This window comes from Nelumbo lutea, chromosome 6, assembly GCF_056320005.1.
Source record: "Nelumbo lutea isolate HS-2025 chromosome 6, American lotus-T2T, whole genome shotgun sequence".
NCBI classification, from domain to species: Eukaryota; Viridiplantae; Streptophyta; class Magnoliopsida; order Proteales; family Nelumbonaceae; genus Nelumbo; species Nelumbo lutea.
In genome coordinates this window covers 25,028,637-25,046,487 of record NC_142689.1, presented here as the reverse complement: position 1 = coordinate 25,046,487, position 17,851 = coordinate 25,028,637, and the positions used below count along the sequence as shown (strand labels likewise).

Here is a 17,851-nt window from a genome sequence, read left to right as displayed (position 1 = left end):
ATGTTATAATGACAGATGCCCCTTTTTACACATGGAAAGAGGCAAATAGGCAATGCAAATAACTCTGCATATACAGTGATAAAAGTACAAGACTAGGCTTATTGTGAAAGAACGTACTCAGAAAACAGTGTTATCAGGATATTTCTCTTTGATTGCCAAGATAAAGTCAATAGGGATTTTCTTTTGCATTATTGACCATTACTCATGCCATTTTACTGGTTCGATGTAGAGAATATATTCCTCAATGGTTATTTGCAAGAAAGTCTACAGATTTTACCACTTAGATTTTACACTAAAATGGAAAAAGTTATTGATAAAAAAAAAAACAAATGGAAGAAGTTGGCAAAACTAAAACGGAAAAAAAAAATATTTTTATGGTTTAAACAAGTTCCTTAAGCCCCGTTAAATCATTTTAGAGGCACCTTGCAATGGATTGGGTTTCTTGAGACTCAATCTAACCGTACACTATTCATTAAGAGAGAAAGTGCACTATTGACAGCTTTCATTATGGTCTATAAGAGATAACAACTACACCACACTTATCAAAAAAAAAAAACAATAACAATAACAAAAAAGAAAACACTGTTGAAATTTGACCTGCCCTAGAATTTTGTCTTATTCGTTGACTGTAAAGCAAAGTAAACAACAAGTAGGAGAGGAAAGAAGAAGAAAGAAAAGAGAGAAGGGCCGATTCGAATTAGAGAAAAAAAGCTATCCCTAGATTCGGCCAGACCTGTTATTATATTAAGTGCCCTTCTTTAAGTAAGAGGCACTCGAACTAACATAACAGTACACATCAACATTCTCAACAAGTACAAAGACCGAAATACCCCTTCACTAACACCACTAACACACTCCCCCTCAAGCTGGTGAGTATATATCGTATAATCCTAGCTTGTTACATATGTAGTCCACTCTCCCCCGATTCAAACCTTTTGTAAACAAATCTGCCCACTGGTTTCCCATACTAACATATGCAGTTTCTATCACCCCATTCAGCACCTTCTCTCTCACAAAATGATAGTCAACTTCGATGTGCTTGGTTCTTTCATGAAACACCAGATTGAAAGATATGTGAACCACTGCCTAATTGTCACAATAGAGCTTCATTGGAGTACTGATGTCATATCCTATCTCCTGTAGAAGGTTCCTCAGCCACACTAATTCACAAATAATATGTGCCATGGCCCTATATTCTGCTCTGCACTGCTTCTTGCCACAACTGTTTGCTTCTTACTTTTCCTCGTTACCAGGTTACCTCCCAGAAAGGTGCAATAGCCAGTGGTAGATCGTCTATCAAACATAGAACCTGCCCAATCAACACTAGTGTATCCTTCTACTACCAATTTTCCACCACTCCTGTACAGCAAACCACGACCAGGAGCTCCTTCAGATACCTCACAATCCTTAACACTGCATTCTAACGTGGGACCAAAGGTTTCTGCATGAATTGACTCACCACACTAACCGCAAATGAAATATCTGGCCGAGTAATGGTTAGATAGTTTAGTTTGCCTACAAATCGGCGATATCTACTAGGGTCTTCAAATACTTCACCTATATCACTGCTCAGCATCGTATTTGTTTCCATAGGTGTCTCAGCCGGTTTAGTACCCAACAACCTTGTTTCTTCCAAAAAATCAAGCACATATTTCCTCTGACACAAATTAATGCCATGCTTAGATTTTACTACCTCTATGCCCAAAAAGTATTTCAACTTGCTAAGGTCCTTTGTCTGAAAGTGTTCCTGTAGGAATGTCTTCAATCTGTCAATGCCCATTTTATCATTCCCAGTCACAACGATATCATCCACATACACCACCAATATTATTTTGCTTGCCGAAGAGTCAAAACTGAAGACAGAGTGATCAACTTGGCATTATTTCATACCAAACTTCTTGACCACCTCACTGAACCTACCAAACCAAGCTCGAGGGGATTATTCCATAAATAGCCTTCTTAAGTCTGCATACTTTACCATCCTCGCCCTAAGAAACAAACCCTAATGGTTGCTCCATGTAGACCTCGAGCAAATCACCATGCAAAAAGGCATTTTTTATATCTAGCTGATGGAGAAGCCAATCATAAATAACTGCAAGGGAGATAACGACATAAACTGACCGTATCTTAGCAACCGGGGAGAATATCTCTGTGTAGTCAATGCCATAGGTTTGGGAGTACCCTTTGGCAACCAGTCGCGCCTTCAGGCGCTCAACACGACCATCTGGAAAGTACTTAACACTATACACCCACTTACAACCGACAGCCTGCTTCCCAGGAAGAAGAGCGGTGAGGTCCCAAGTGTGATTATGATGCAGAGCAGAGAGTTCTTCTTCCATAGCACGACACCACTCTGGAGAGGTAAAGGCTTCCTGGACATCCTTAGGAACAACCACGAAGGATAACAAAGAGATGAAGTGGCGATGGGAGGCGAAGAGGTGAGTAAATGAAACAAAATTGGAAATAGGGTGAAGGGTGCAAGTATGTTTACCTTTCCGGAAGGCAATAAGAAGATCTAGGTCGAAGGCTAGTGTCGGAGTTGGAGCTGGATCTGTTGACGATGATGAAACTGGAGGAGCTGTAGTCGGTACACGCGGGCAATGTGTACACACATGACGGATGGGTGAACGGTCAACAGACGGTTGCACTGGAGGCACGGACGTAGGCATGATTGGAACCAAAGGAGGTTGATCAGCCACAAGAAGAGGAAGAGGAAGAGGATATGGTGATGTGGAGGAAATAGCAACATCGGACCCCACGAAGAACGGAGTAGACTCGAAGAGTGTAATATCAACACATACCAAAAAATGACGAGAACTGGGATGATAACACTTGTACCCTTTCTGAGTTCGGGAATAGCCAAAAAGATACACTTCAGGGAACGTGCATCTAACTTGTCAGTCCCGGGACCCAGATTATGAACGAAGCAGACACACCCAAATACCCGAGGAGAAAGCAGAAATGGAGACACGTTGGGGAATAAGACACTAAAAGGAGAACGACCATCAAGAATAGACGTGGGCATCCAATTAATTAAGAAACAAGAGTGAGCATTGCATCGCTCCAAAAGGTTTTGGGAACATTCATGTGGTGCATGAGAGAGCGTGTCGTTTCTACAAGATGGCGGTTCTCTCTCAGCAATATCAAATGCTGAAAACTACACTTGTAACACCACAAACCCTAATCCACAGCTATCGGAAGTTTCACCATTAAGTAGACACTATTGCCCTTCGAATCACACACAAACCAGAATAAACCCTAGCATAAACCCTAGCATACTACAATCTGAAAACCCATCATACGAACTGTACTACACCTTTCATGTATTCCATAACAGAAAATATGCATAAAAAAGGTTTATCTCATCGCCTGAAGGCCAACCACACGAAGAACTGAGACACCACTGCACCACACGTACCAACCCTAACTAGGGCTTAAAAACCACAACAACCAATCACCAACGACACAATCGGAAGCATAGGAACCTCCTAGGAAAGAGGGCGATCACTCCTTTTCAGCCCTTTTCCCAGTCTCCAACTCACAACTGAGAAACCCAAGAGAAACCCTAATTCGAATGCGCAAAAGACAGAATTTTAGCAAGTCAAATTTGTTTAACCTTGATCTGATACCATATTGAAGTTTGACCTGCCCTAGAATTCTATCTTGTTCGTTGACTGTAAAGTAAAGTAAACAGCAAGAAGTACAAGAGGAAAGAAGAAAAAAGAAAAGAGAGAAGGGCTGGTTCGAATTAGAGAAAAAAGTTATTCCTAGATTCAGCCAGACCTATTATTACATTATTAACTTATTGGAAAAGATTTAAGTGCCCTTCTTTAAGTAAGAGGCATTCGAACTAACATAACAATACACATCAACATTCTCAACAAGTACAAAGACTGAAATACCCCTTCACTAACAAACACCACAAACAAAAAGATTTTTTTTAGTTCATTTTGCTATGTTTGACCAAACATGATATCTTCCTTTTACCAAAAATAAATAAATAAATAAAATCTTACATGCAATGTTAGGCTTATTAGTTAATTCATAGTAAATCCATGCAAAATGCTATATTCCACATAAAAACCTTTACTGATGCTGATTATACCAAATTAATTAATAAAAGTCAAAGACAACCAAACAAAAATAATAGACTCTCTCTCTCTCTCTCTCTCTCTCTCTCTCGATTCTTACATGAACAAGTATTTTAAGTGGAAGGCTGATCTCAGGGATATTCTGTACTTTTTGTTTGGTGGCTAAGACTTGACATAATTAAGAAACTTAAAAGGAAATAACGGGATTATTAGACACAACACGGATTTCCACTCTAAAATAATGATTTAGAGCATTAAAAAATTTCTCTGATAGATATAAAAATACCTCTTTTGGATTTACAAAATAATACAGGACGACAGTTCCCAATGGCCATTATCTACGCTACCAAGCTACTTGCCTAATTTCGGAGGTGGACGCTTGAATTTTCTTCTTAATAAACTTGAAACTTCTCTTGCCCTTTCCAGTCCAGCGGAATGACCCACTTCTTTTAAGTAAATCAGATACAAGAGGTGATACTGAAATTGAATCCTTTGATGCACCATCGTATTCTACAGACAAGCGAGAAATAAAATAAGGTGAAATGAAAAACTTGGTTGTGATAACCAACCAAAAAAATGTCATTAATTCTGAAATTTCTTTATGGCTCTAAAAAAGCAGAATGGCAGTTGGTTCCCAACCCTTTGTACATTTCACTTCTGGGCACAAAATGTTAAGCACTGTTAAGGTTTCCGTGTGTGCAGTTTCATAGTTCAGACCGGGTTTAATGCACCCACTTTTGTCAAATAAAAACCTAATTCTCAAGTCTGATCTGCATTCCCTACAGATAACACTGGTCGCAAGTCATCTCCACTAAGGACATGCAACAAATTATATTCATCCCGACGGGACTGAAAAATGACTCGTGTCCCAAACAGAAACAATAAGCAACAAATACAAATAGAACTAAACACAGGACAAACCAAACACCAAAGGATAAATAAACCTACAGAAACCAAAATAAAAGAAAAGGTGGAACAAATGAACCAACCCTCTAGGAGGACGGTCACACCTACTATCCACATCAGAAGGGCAATCCATCTTTGAAAGATCATGAAGCCAAGAAGGGGAAAATACACCCAGGTTGCAGAAGATACTAACCCTACTAAACCATATTATCAACCCCAAAAAATTCCTAACCTATAATCAGTGGCAAACCCAGTAACTTGTCAGTGGGTGCATCCAAAACTAAAGTAATAAAAACTCAAAAAAAAGGAAAAAAAAACACCAATATATAAATATTTATTATTAACCATCCCATTTTCTCACTTTTCTTTAAGCTTTTTTTATTGTTTTCCTTCTCTCTCTCTCTCTCTCTCTCTCTCTCTCTCTCTCTCTCTCTCTCTCTCTCTCTCTCCCCTTTGTTGCGTTGGTCACAGACTTTGGATTGCTTTTACACTAAGCCAACTTTTGTTAACCTTTTGATCAAATTGATTATTTTATTATAATGTCTATCAACTTTTAAAAATCACAAGAGATAACTCATGCATGGAGTTTGGTAGCTTCACTTTTAGTGAGTCAAATCTTTTTATATATTTCAAATTGACCCCACAACTTTTATTTGAGTGGGGTCAACTTTGAAAAAAGAATTTAAAACTAACATAAATTGTGAATAATTCCTTAAGGACTTTAGATGCCATGTTGGTTCAATTGCTCAACCTCATGATAATGTAGCTCTGCCTATGCCTATGATGGCCCTAAAGATAAAATTAAGTACATGAAACTAAAGAAATGAACTAGTGCTTTAGAAATGAAAAACAGAAATATAATGGAAATAGTGGAACCAATCAAAGAATGATAGTTACCTGAAGACTTAGGAAGCTGATATTGTTTTTTGAGAAACTTAGATGCTTCACTGTCCTTCTTATGGCATAACACTCGAATTAAAGTGTGAGCATCTTCAATAGACCTGCTGCCAGGACTCCACTGATCCATTCTGGTGGAAATTTGTTCACTTGCAGTCATTAGCATTCCTATTACAGTTTCTGTCTGCACAAATAAAGGCAATTTAACCTCAATTTCATTTATTCAATCAACTGGATCGTTTTTTATAGATTATTCAATCAAGTGGAATTACTAATAAACTATTACTTCCCAAACCTGAAGGGAAAACAAATTTATGATCTGTGATGCCAATCTTGCTTCTTGCTCAACAACAGCGCGAGGAAGACCTTCCCCATTTGCTACAAAAAAATCCTACAAAATAAGGAACCAGAATTATGTTCGTCAACATTTCAAAAATTCTCACACAACCACAGAGCATTTACTGTGACATAAACTGTGTATCCCAAAACCTTTGTTTTGTTTACTTAGCAAGCCATGGTTGTTCAAGATTTTAGCCAATCACAATAGAACAAAATATAAAACAAAATAGCAACATGCACATGGATAGAGCCAATGGGAAGGGGTCTCTGCCTGCTGACCAATGCTCCACACCCTCCAAAATATTGTTTTTTCCTTAAAATACTAAAATGTACACTTTGGAACCTCTTGTTTTTTGCTTTGTGCTGGTTGGCTGTAAGTAAACAAACTCCCCCATTTTTCAAAGAAGGGAAAATCATAACATGCACAAGAAGTGGCTTGATAGGTGTTAAAATTAAATAACTTCTAATATTACTTTTGTTGGACAATGTATGCCATCAGAATCCAATATGGGATGCAAACTTCTTTTGTTATGAATAAAAGTTCAGTTACATGTGTTATTGGGTGTGCATGTGTGGATTAGCCCTAGATCTGCATTTTAGGACTACAATAATCATTATAGTGATTACAGACAGTCATTGTCAATATGTAGATTAATTATTCTCAACCAGTGAGAAGACTCAGGCACTCTATTCTAACAAGGTTGACACACTTATTTGCCTTAAGGGAAGGAGTAGTTTGTCTCACCCACTAGAGTTAGACCCGAGGTATGAGTATTGGTATTTGTGGATATCTATAAAAAAAAAAGTATTGGTATTTGTGGAACACTGAACTGGACTTCCAGATAATTCTTGGACTTATGATTAGTGGAGAATGTGGATAGTTGGAGCATATTAGAATGGCATTGTAGCAAGTGATCATTGTGATAGGATCTACCACAATCAAGTGTGGGGCTTGTTGACTGGCCCGGTTTTATTTTATTTTGTTTTTATTTAGTTAGGAATTTGTCGGGCCTAGGCCCATTAGTTTATATTTTTTAAAGTTGTGACTGAGAGGTAGGTAGCTAGGGTTAACTTTCTCACAATCCTAGTTGACCTCCTACTCTTATCTTCTTCTTCTTCCTTCTCTACTGCTGAAATCTTGACCTTCCCCCTCTTTCTCTCACAAGAAGCTTGACTGAATCAGGAAATAGTGATTGCTACTTGGTATCAGAGCAGGCCGAAAGTTCTTGAAGTTGTTCTCCCATGCAGCCCTAGATCGGCCGACTGGATAGTGATTTAAGAGGCTGATCGAAGCTCTCAGGTAAGCCCAGTTTTTGGATTTTCTTGATGGATCTGTGTGCCCTGTAGCTGGTCTAGGATTTCTCATCAGAATCAGGAAAAACTGGAGAAAGGGAAAGAGTCCTATTTTTGTTGGACTCTTCATTTTTGACCTAGGAAGTGGCACCCTAATTTTTTAGGGTTCCTTGGAGTTTTTTGTAAGGCGGGCGGTTCAAGTCTTGTTTGGTTTGGAGGCTTCTAGAGAGGGCGGCAGCCTTTTCTCTCCCTTCTCCCATCCCACAGAAAAGGAATCTTTGTAGGAAGAAAGTCCAGGACACCAAGAAAGTGTTGTTGGTTCCAAAAGGTGCTTTGTTTGATCTTGCTGCAAGTTTTAGTTATTTTCTTTACCGTTTTTGAGAAGTATGGAGGGCCATTGAGTTGAAAATAAGCCCAGGAGTGAAATGGAACCAGTGGGAGGAGGTGCTGGAGACCCCTTCGGGGCTGGGACCATTACTACAGTTAGGTTGGATGATGCAAATTACTTGGAATGGTCAAAATCTGCAAAGATGGCCATTGGTGCTCGTGGGAAATTAGGGTACATCATTGGTGAAGAGGTGAAACCCGAAACTAGCAACTCCCAGTGGGTGCAGGAGAATTATATGGTAATGACTTGGTTGTGTAATTCCATGTTGCCACATATAAATAAAAATTTTTTATGGGCAAATACGGCTAAGGAGATATGGAATGAGGTTGCAGAAACCTATTCACAGAGGGAGAATGTTGCTAGGGCTTATCAACTAAGAAATCAGATTATTGCTACAAGGTAGGGAGATAGATCTATTGCATCCTATTTTTCGGTCCTTAAAACCCTGTGGCAGGAGATTGACCATTTAGAGACATTTTCTTGGGAAACCACTAAGGATGCAACTACCTATCAGAAACATCTAGAGAAGTATAAGGTGTTTGAATTCCTTGCTGGCCTTAATCCTGAGTATGATATTGCACGACAACATCTTCTTTCCAGGGACAGTGTCACTCTCTCCCAAGCATATGCCTTTGTGTCAGGGGAGGAGTGTAGGAGGGATGTGATGATGAAAAACCTCGTTTCTTATCAGTCTACCATGGTAAGTGCAGTGAAACCTAAACAAAGTGGCAGTGAAATCAAGAAAGAAGACAAAAGAGATCTGATCTGTGACTACTGTAAGAAGCCTAAACATACAAGAGATACTTGCTGGAAGTTTCACCCACATCTTGTACAGACTAGATGGAAGAATAAGAAGGGGAATGCACACGTGGCAGTTACTGGTGACACTCCGGCCCATCCTATAGCTGCTCTGGAGTCTGTTGCAGCTACTGCACTAAGGGCCGGACTTGAGAGGTATGGGCTACTTCTGAATCAGCGGGATATAGCCAGTTTCAATTCAGCCATAAGCGGAGAGCAAGGTACAGGTGGCATTGGTGGAGTCCACTCTACCTCCTTTGCTCACACAGGCAGTTCACACGCCACTGCACATTATGTTTCCACTTCAGGTAAGGAGGGACCTCCTTGGATTATAGATTCTAGAGCCTCAGAGCACATGACCCATAGCTCCACTATTTTTTCTTCTTACCAGCTCTGTTCTGGCAGAGACAGGGTCTCCACAGCTGATGGATCCCATGTTCGTATTGCTAGGAAGGAATTTGTCAAGATTAGTGATTCTATTTGTCTACCCTCTATCCTTCATGTTCCCAGATTGAGTACTAATTTGTTTTCTGTTATTTATTGACTAAAAACCTGAACTGCTCAGTATTTTTTTCTCTTGGACATTGAATTTTGCAGGATCTGGATTCTAAGACGACGATTGGGAGTGGTCGTGAAGTGAATGGAATCTACCCCCTGGATGTACTTTCATCAGAGTCATCATGTCAACAGGGATAGTGAGTCAGGATCTGTGAGTCAAATATGCTTTGGCATAATCGTTTGGGTCATTTACCTTTTTCTTCTTTGAGTTCTTTGTTCCCAAAACTTTTTGAGTCTGTTAGTCTGTCAAGTCTAGAGTGTAAAGGTTGTCAACTTGGAAAGCATTGTAGACATTCATTTAAACCTAGTAATAAAAGATGTTCTTCTTCTTTTGATGTTATTCATTCGGATGTATGGGGCCCTTACCATGTTCCTTTTATGGGAGGCTATTGCTATTTTCTCTTATTTGTGGATGATTTCTCTCGATACTCTTGGATTTACTTGATGAAATCCCGCGATGAGGTACCATCCTTGGTGAGGCAATTTCATCAGATGGTACTAACACAGTTTGGAACATGGATAAAGGTGTTCAGATCCGACAATGCCAGGGAATATTTTGAAAAACATCTTGCCTTATATCTGTTAGAATATGGTGCTGTCCATCAGAGCAGTTGCCCCTACAGTCCACAACAGAATGGTGTTGCAGAAAGGAAGAACAAACACATTGTTGAGACTGCAAGAAGCATGATGATCACATCTATAGTTCCGGTTTGTTTTTGGGGTGATGCAGTTCTCACAGCAGTATATCTGATTAACAAGGTGCCCTCTCGTATACTTGGATTCAGCACTCCATCCAGTCTTCTTTTTCCTCAAGGGGAGATGTTTCATATTCCTCTCAAGGTGTTTGGGTGTGTCTGCTTTGCACATATCCTTGATCCTCACCGCTCGAAGCTTGATCCCAAGGCAAAGAAGCATGTCTTCCTTGGATATGCAGAGAATTAGAAAGGGTACCGCTGCTATGATCCAATCTCTGGGAGCCGATATATTACCATGGATGTCACCTTTTTTCAATCCACGTACTTCTTCTCAAAGAATCCTTCTCAGGGGGAGTGTTTTAGGGAAGTAAGTTAGCAATCTATTCCTCTCCCAGTTCCAGCCCCGGTGTCTACTCTTGTGCTTGACCACCACCCTGTGGCACCTACCTTGCCATCTCCTTTGCGTTCTGTTTCTCAGCATTACTCACGATAGAGACTTCACAAGGCGATTGATTCCATTATAGCAAAACTCACACCACTTCCTGTCGATTCCTTGGAGACTCCAGATTCGGTTGACATGGATTCAAGTATTCCTCTTGGTCCCGCTACTATTTTAGTTCCCAATGATCCTACTAACTCTGTTACAGATAACCTTGATCTTCCTATTGCTCTCAAAAAAGGGAAGATAAAGTGTACTGTTCATTGTATTTCACAGTATTTATCCTACAGTGGACTTTCTCCTTCCTACCGTGCTTTTTTCTCCTCTCTTGATTCAGTTTCTATACCCAAGGGTGTTAGTGAGGCTCTCTCCAAACCTGAGTGGAAGACAGCTACGCAAGAAGAGATGGAAGCTTTTATTAAGAATCAGACATGGAACATTGTGGACCTACCAGAAGGCAAAGAAACAGTTGGATGCAGATGGGTTTACACAGTAAAATATAAGGTAGATGAAAGTATAGAAAGGTACAAGGCAAGACTTGTTGCAAAAGGGTATACATAGACCTATGGCATTGATTACTTAGAGACCTTTGTGCCAGTTTTAAAGATGACCTCTATTCGGATACTTCTTTCTCTTGCTGCCTCATATTCTTGGCCCTTGTTTCAATTGGATGTGAAGAATGCTTTCCTAAATGGGGACCTGCAAAAAGTGTATATGGATCTCCCTACTGGTTTTTACAATGATACTGAAAAGGGAAAGGTATGCAAGCTTAAGAAGTCACTCTATGGCTTGAAACAATCTCTCAGAGCATCGTTTGATAGATTTAGAAGGGCCTTGATTGCTTTTGGATACACTCAGACTCAATCCGATCACACTTTGTTTGTGAAGCATAGGGGATCTTTGGTGTCAGTCCTAATTGTTTATGTGGATGATATTGTTGTCACTGGGAATGATACGAATGAGATTGATAGTCTGAAAAGGAACCTACATAAGGAATTTGAAATTAAGGATCTTGGAGAACTGAGGACTTCTTAGGCATTGAAGTTGCAAGATCGAAACATGGAATTTTTATCTCTCAAAGGAAGTATGTCTTAGACCTCCTTCAAGAGATAGGGAAGCTTGGAACAAAGGCAATCAGCACCCCTATTGATCAGAACCATAAAATCAATGCATCAGAAGGTGAACCAATAAAGGACATTGGGAGACATTAGAGACTTGTGGGTCGGCTGCTATACTTGTGAATGACAAGACCATCTCTTATGCAGTGAGTGCAATAACTCAATACATGCATGCTCCACGAGTCCAGCATTGAGAAGCAATTGACAGGATTCTTGCTTATCTGAAGGGACACCCAGGCAAAGGCATATTGTTCACTAATCATGAACAGTTGAAACTAGAGGCTTGTACAGGTGCAGATTGGGCAGGATGCCTTGATGACAAGAGATCAACTTCAGGAGTGTGCACCCTGGGGGTAACCTAGTCTCATGGAAGAGTAAGAAACAAACAGTGGTGGCAAGATCAAGTGTTGAAGCCGAATACAAGGCCATGGCACATTGAGTTTCAGAACTTCTCTGGATCCATTCTCTGTTAGAAGAAATTGGTGTACGGGCAGAAGAACCCATGATGCTATACTGTGATAACCAGGCAACAATTAATATTGCCCATAACCCAGTCCAACATGACCGAACTAAGCACATTGAAGTGGATAGACATTTTATTAGAGAAAGGGTAACTTCTGGAGAAGTTTGCCTTCATACATTGCTTCTGATCTGCAGCTCACCAATGTTCTCACAAAAGGTGTTGCAAAGAACAAGCTGGAGCATGATCTATGCAAGTTGGGAATGTGTGATATTTACTCCCAACTTGAGGGGGAGTGTTGAGTGGCCCGGTTTTATTTTAGTTTGTTTTTATTTAGTTAGGAAGTTGTTGGGCCTATGCCCATTAGTTTATATTTTTTTTATGTTTTGACTGTTCAGTTTTAGTAGCCGCCCTACTAAGGGCATCCTTGTAATATCTCATCTTTAAGTTAATTATAAATATAATGAGAGGTAGGCAACTAGGGTTAACTTTCTCACAATCCTAGTTGACCTCTTACTCTTTTCTTCTTCTTCTTCCTTCTCTACTGCTGAAATCTTGACCTTCCCCCTCTTTCTCTCACAAGAAGCTTGACTGAATCAGCAAATAGTGATTTCTACTGGGCTGAATCCGGACAGGTTCCGGGAACACCCGTTGACTCTCTGTTGGCTGTTACCACAGTCAAGCTGGATGGAACCAATTATCTAGCATGGTCACAGTCAGTAAAAATTCATGTTTGCAGCTGAGGCAAGTAGGGTTATATCTCCGGGAGCAAGAAAGCTCCTCCGAAAGATGACCCATCTCATGAAAAATAGATGCAAGAGAATTGTACCATCATTGGATGGTTAGTGAACTCAATGCAACCACAAATCAATCAACATTATTTATGGATGAATTCAACCAAGGAAATATGGGATAGTGTGGTTGAAACTTATTCACAAAAGCTGAATGTGGCTAGGACATATAAGTTAAGGAGTGATGTGAATAATTTAAGGCAGGGGGAGAGACCTTTAGCCATTTACTTCTCAATGCTGAAATCTCTATGGCAAGAGATAGATCTAATGGAAATTGTTGTCTGGGAAAGTACTAATGATGTTGAAACTTACAAGAAATTAGTTGAGAGAAACAGGGTATTTGAATTCTTGACAAGGATGAATCCCGAGTTTGACATCACCAGACAAAATATCTTAGCTAAGGATAATGTATTATTGTCTCAAGCCTATGCCATGGTAAGTAGTGAAGAGAGCAAGAGGCTAGTCCAGGTTCAAGGGGCCATCCCAAGTGACCATTTTACCAATATGGGGCTGAAACCAAAGGTGACTACAGGCAATTCAGGTGGTTTAGGAAAAACGGAAGTTGTGTGTGAGTACTACAAGCAACCAAAACCTACAAAAGATAAATGTTGGAAACTGCATCTGGAACTCCTTCCACCTCGTTTTCAAAAGAAGGCTGATAATGTGAAGATAGAAAGTGCCAACATAGCCACTGTTCCAGATAATAACAGGTGCTTAACTGATGAGAGGACTGCTAGTGAACAATTAGCAGTTATGAAGGAAGAATATGACAAGTATGGGAGGATGATCAGTCACCTAGAGAGTGCAGTCTCCTCCTCCAACCCTTAGGGCAATTCAACTACTTCTGCATTTGCACATTTAGGTATACGTGCTACTGTCATGCAACTATCTCAAGTAATTGTAGGATCCCTTGGATTATTGATTTTGGTGCTTCTAATCATATGGCCAGCCTTCCCTCTTTATTTATTTCTTATGATTTGCTTCCTGACCATGGAAAGATTACCCTAGCTGATGGCTCACTTGCTCCTATCTATGGCAAGGGAACCATCAAGGCTACAAACTCCCTTTCTCTTCCATATGTTCTTAATGTTCCTAAACTGAATACTAATTTATTATTTGTGAGTAGCCTAACTAAATCCTCGAACTTCAGTGTAACCTTCTTTCCTTCTTATTGTGTTTTTCAAGACCTGAATTCTTAGAAAGTGATTGGAAGTGGCCATGAGGCGAATGGAATAAACTTGTTGGATGCTCCTGGACAAAGATAAGGACAACCTGGGAAAGTTGCTTTTGGATCTATCTCTTTAGAGTCCTTTAGTCGTGTCATGTTATGTCATTTTTGTTTGGGTCATTTATCTTTTTTTGCTTTGAGTCATCTATTCCCATAACTGTTTAAGGGAATTAACTTGTCCAATTTTCATTGAGTCATGTGAGTTGTCAAAACCTTGTAGAAACAATTATCCTTTGAGTAATAAAAGATCATCTTCTCCATTCCATATTGTGCACTCTAATTGTGGGGGCCATACCACTTACCCTCTATGGGAGGCTATAGATATTTTATCTTGTTCATTGGCGATTTCTCACGATATATTTGGTCATTTTTTATGATATCCCGAGATGAAGTTCCCAAACTTGTGAAACAGTTCCATGAATTTGTTCTTACCCACTTTGGTACTAGAATCAAAATATTCAGATCTGATAATGCAAATGAATACTTTGAGAAAAACCTAACCTCTTATCTCACTGATTTTGGGGTTATTCACCAGAGTTCCTGCATTCATACTTCAAAACAAAATGGAGTTGATGAGAGGAAGAACCGTCACATAGTTGAAGTTGCAAGAAGTATCCTGTTTGCCTCACATGTCCCTACAAGATTTTGGGGGGATGTTGTTCTCACAGCAACCTACCTCATTAACCGTATGTCATCCAAAGTGTTGGGTTTTAAGTCTCCCTTTAGCCTCCTTCATCCGGGTAAGGGCCTTTTTCCTATCCCCCTTCGTGTCTTTGGCTATACTTGTTATATATACATCCCAAGTGCCCAAAGACATAAATTTGAACCAAAGGTCCACAAGTGCATATTCCTTGGTTATGCCTCTACACAGAAGGGTTATTGCTGTTTTGACCCAAACACCAAAACTCGTTATGTTTCAATGGATGTTACCTTTGATGAGCCCACTCCTTTCTATGATTCTTCTCTGGGGAAGCATTGTTCAAAAGGGGAGAATTTGTCACAGTTGTTTGCACTCCCCCTTCCTGTCCCTGTTGAGCCTCCTCTTGAAACTTCTTCTATTCTTAATGAATCAAGGGAGGAACAAACATCTCATATTTCCAATATTCCTATTCCTCCTCCATTACCTCATCGTCCCCCTCTTTAATCCCAGATGGTACTAGCGGCAAAGAACCAAAAGTGAGCAGATTATTTCCTCTACATCACATGAGCTTCCTATACTTCCAGTTACTGAAGAACCAACAAGTACTGATACTATCCCTTTGCAGCCATCCTTCCTAGATCTTGATGTCCCTATTGCTATCAGGAAAGGTAAACGAAAGTGTACTGCACATTGCATTTCCAACATCTTTCCCATGGTCTACTTTCCCTTCATATTATGCCATTCTTTCTTCTGTTGCTTGTAACCCTATATCCAGGTAGTATCAGAAGCTCTTACTTTTCTAGAATGGAGGTGGGATGCTATGAAAACTGAAATAGATGCTCTGCATAAGAATGGCACATGGGAAGTGCTTTATTTGCTTGAAGGGAAGGAGCCAGTGGGCTGTAAGTGGGTTTACACCATTAAATACCATGTTGAGGGCTCTATTGAGAGGTACAAAGCTAAGCTAGTTGCAAAAGACTATACACAAACCTATGGGATTGACTATCTGAAGACCTTTGCTCCTGTTGCAAAAATGACATCTGTGCAAGTTCTATTATCTTTGGCTGCTCATTCAGATTGGCCACTCTATCAGTTTGATGTGAAAAATGCATTCTTGAATGGAGAATTACATGAGGAGGTCTATATGTTTCTCCCACGGGGGATGTATGGCACAGGTATGGAGGGAAAAGTGTGCAAGCTAAAGAAATCTCTCTATGGACTTAAACAGTCACCTAGGGCATGGTTTGAAAGGTTTAGGGCTACCCTTGTTAAATTTGGTTACATACAGACTCAGTCCGATCATACCCTCCTTGTGAAGAGGAGAGATTCATTGGTGGTATATCTTATAGTCTATGTTGATGATATAGTAGTGACTAGTACTGATGTGACAAGGATTGATGATCTTAAATCTTTCCTTCATATAGAGTTTGAGATCAAAGATCTGCGGAGTTGAGGTATTTCCTTGGCATAGAAGTGGCTCGGTCTAAGGATGGAATTTTTATCTCTCAACGAAAGTATGTGCTAGACTTGCTCACTGAAACAGGCAAGATGGGTGCAAGACCAATGGCTACACCTATTGATACGGGTCACAAACTTTCTGCCTCTGATGGAGAACTGTTGAAGGATAAGGGAGTGTTTCAAAGGTTACTTGGGAAACTGCTATATCTTTGCATGACTCGGCCTAACATTGCATATGCTGTCAGCAGCATTAGCCAATTCATGCGTGCTCCCAGGGACACTCATATGACAGTTGCATAACAAATTTTATGTTATTTGAAGAGTACTCCTGGGAAGGGAATTCTTTTTGCTAAGCATGGTCATATGAAACAGGAGGCTTACACAGATGCTGACTGGGCAGGAAAGATTGATGATAGGAGGTCGACTTTTGGATACTGTAGCATGGTGGCAGGTAATATTGTTTCTTGGAGAAGCAAGAAACAATTAATTGTTGCCAGATCTTCAGTTGAGGCCGAGTACAGAGCTATGGCTCATGGAGTTTCCGAGTTACTTTGGCTTCGATCCTTGATGGAGGAACTAGGTGTTGAGTATGATAAGCCATTAATGCTATATTGTGATAATTAGGCCGCCATCAACATTGCTCACAATCCGGTGCAACATGATAGGACTAAACACATTGAAGTTGACAGGCATTTTATCAAAGAAAGAGTGGTTTCTGGAGAAGTTTGTCTACCATTCATTTCATCTAAAGAACATTTAGCTGATATTCTTACCAAGGGAATCTCCAAGGCCAAACTATAACATGACACTAGCAAGCTGGGCATGATTGACATCTATGCTTAGCTTGAGGGGGAGTGTAGAGAGAATGGGCCAAATGGCCCATACGATGCTTTTATTTGTTTATGTTGTTAATGGACCTTCTAACTTATGGGCCTTTTTTTATGTTATGCTTAATTAAGTTAATCACCCAATTAAGGGCCTCTCTATAAATATCAAAACTTGTAAATTATGTTTTAATGAAAAGGATTAGGGAAGAGAGAAAACATTCGACATATTTGCCGCCAACTTCTTCTTCTCTCTCCTTTTCTCTTTTCTGTTGTTAATGGACCTTCTAACTTATGGGCCTTTTTTTTATGTTATGCTTAATTAAGTTAATCACCCAATTAAGGGCCTCTCTATAAATATCAAAACTTGTAAATTATGTTTTAATGAAAAGGATTAGGGAAGAGAGAAAACATTCGACATATTTGCTGCCAACTTCTTCTCTCTCCTTTTCTCTTTTCTATTGATATCTAACATCTTTTCACAACTTTTAAATCAATCATTTCATTCCTTAGGACTATTTTTCTTCTAGTACTAGACCTTGTTTTAAGGTCTCTCCCATAATCATTTTAAAAACCACTAGGAAGTCATTATTTTTTACTAAGGGTATGTTTGGTTTGCGGACAGGACCGAAATCAGAATCGAAATCGGAATCACCTATTCCTAACGCATGTTTTGTTCAATTAGGAATCGGAATTGGATTCCGATTGTTGCTATTTGGCTCAGTTGGAGTTCGAATCACAATCAACAGAAAATTTTCAATTTTGTATTAGTCTATTTATTATTTTATTATTACTTTATTAATATTTTACGAATATATAATCATTACTTTATTAGTACCTTGTTATTATTATTTTATTAGTTCTTTAATAAATAATATCTTAGTATTTACCAATAATTTATGAATACTTTATTAATAATTTACCATTT

The 17,851-nt window shown here is 39.5% G+C and overlaps 1 protein-coding gene across 11 annotated transcripts in view; it reads right to left on the bottom strand.

Moving 5' to 3' along the window:
• Nucleotides 1-4,045: 4,045 nt before the first annotated feature.
• Nucleotides 4,046-17,851, bottom strand: part of LOC148848014 (DNA topoisomerase 4 subunit B (DUF810)) — a 123,760-nt gene continuing 109,954 nt past the window's right edge. For 10 of the 11 annotated variants that reach the window (XR_016101428.1, XR_016101426.1, XR_016101423.1 and 7 more), the window contains 3 exons: nt 6,190-6,285; nt 5,895-6,078; nt 4,046-4,601 (listed from right to left, as the gene is read on the bottom strand). Coding sequence is in view for 7 of the 11 variants with exons in the window: in XM_088952498.1 (XP_088808624.1) it covers nt 4,435-4,601; nt 5,895-6,078; nt 6,190-6,285 (447 nt within the window). In the remaining 4 variants the exon portion in view is untranslated. Of the gene's footprint in view, nt 4,602-5,894; nt 6,079-6,189; nt 6,286-17,851 lie in introns of those variants that run through there. The other variant, XR_016101429.1, reaches the window with a different exon arrangement.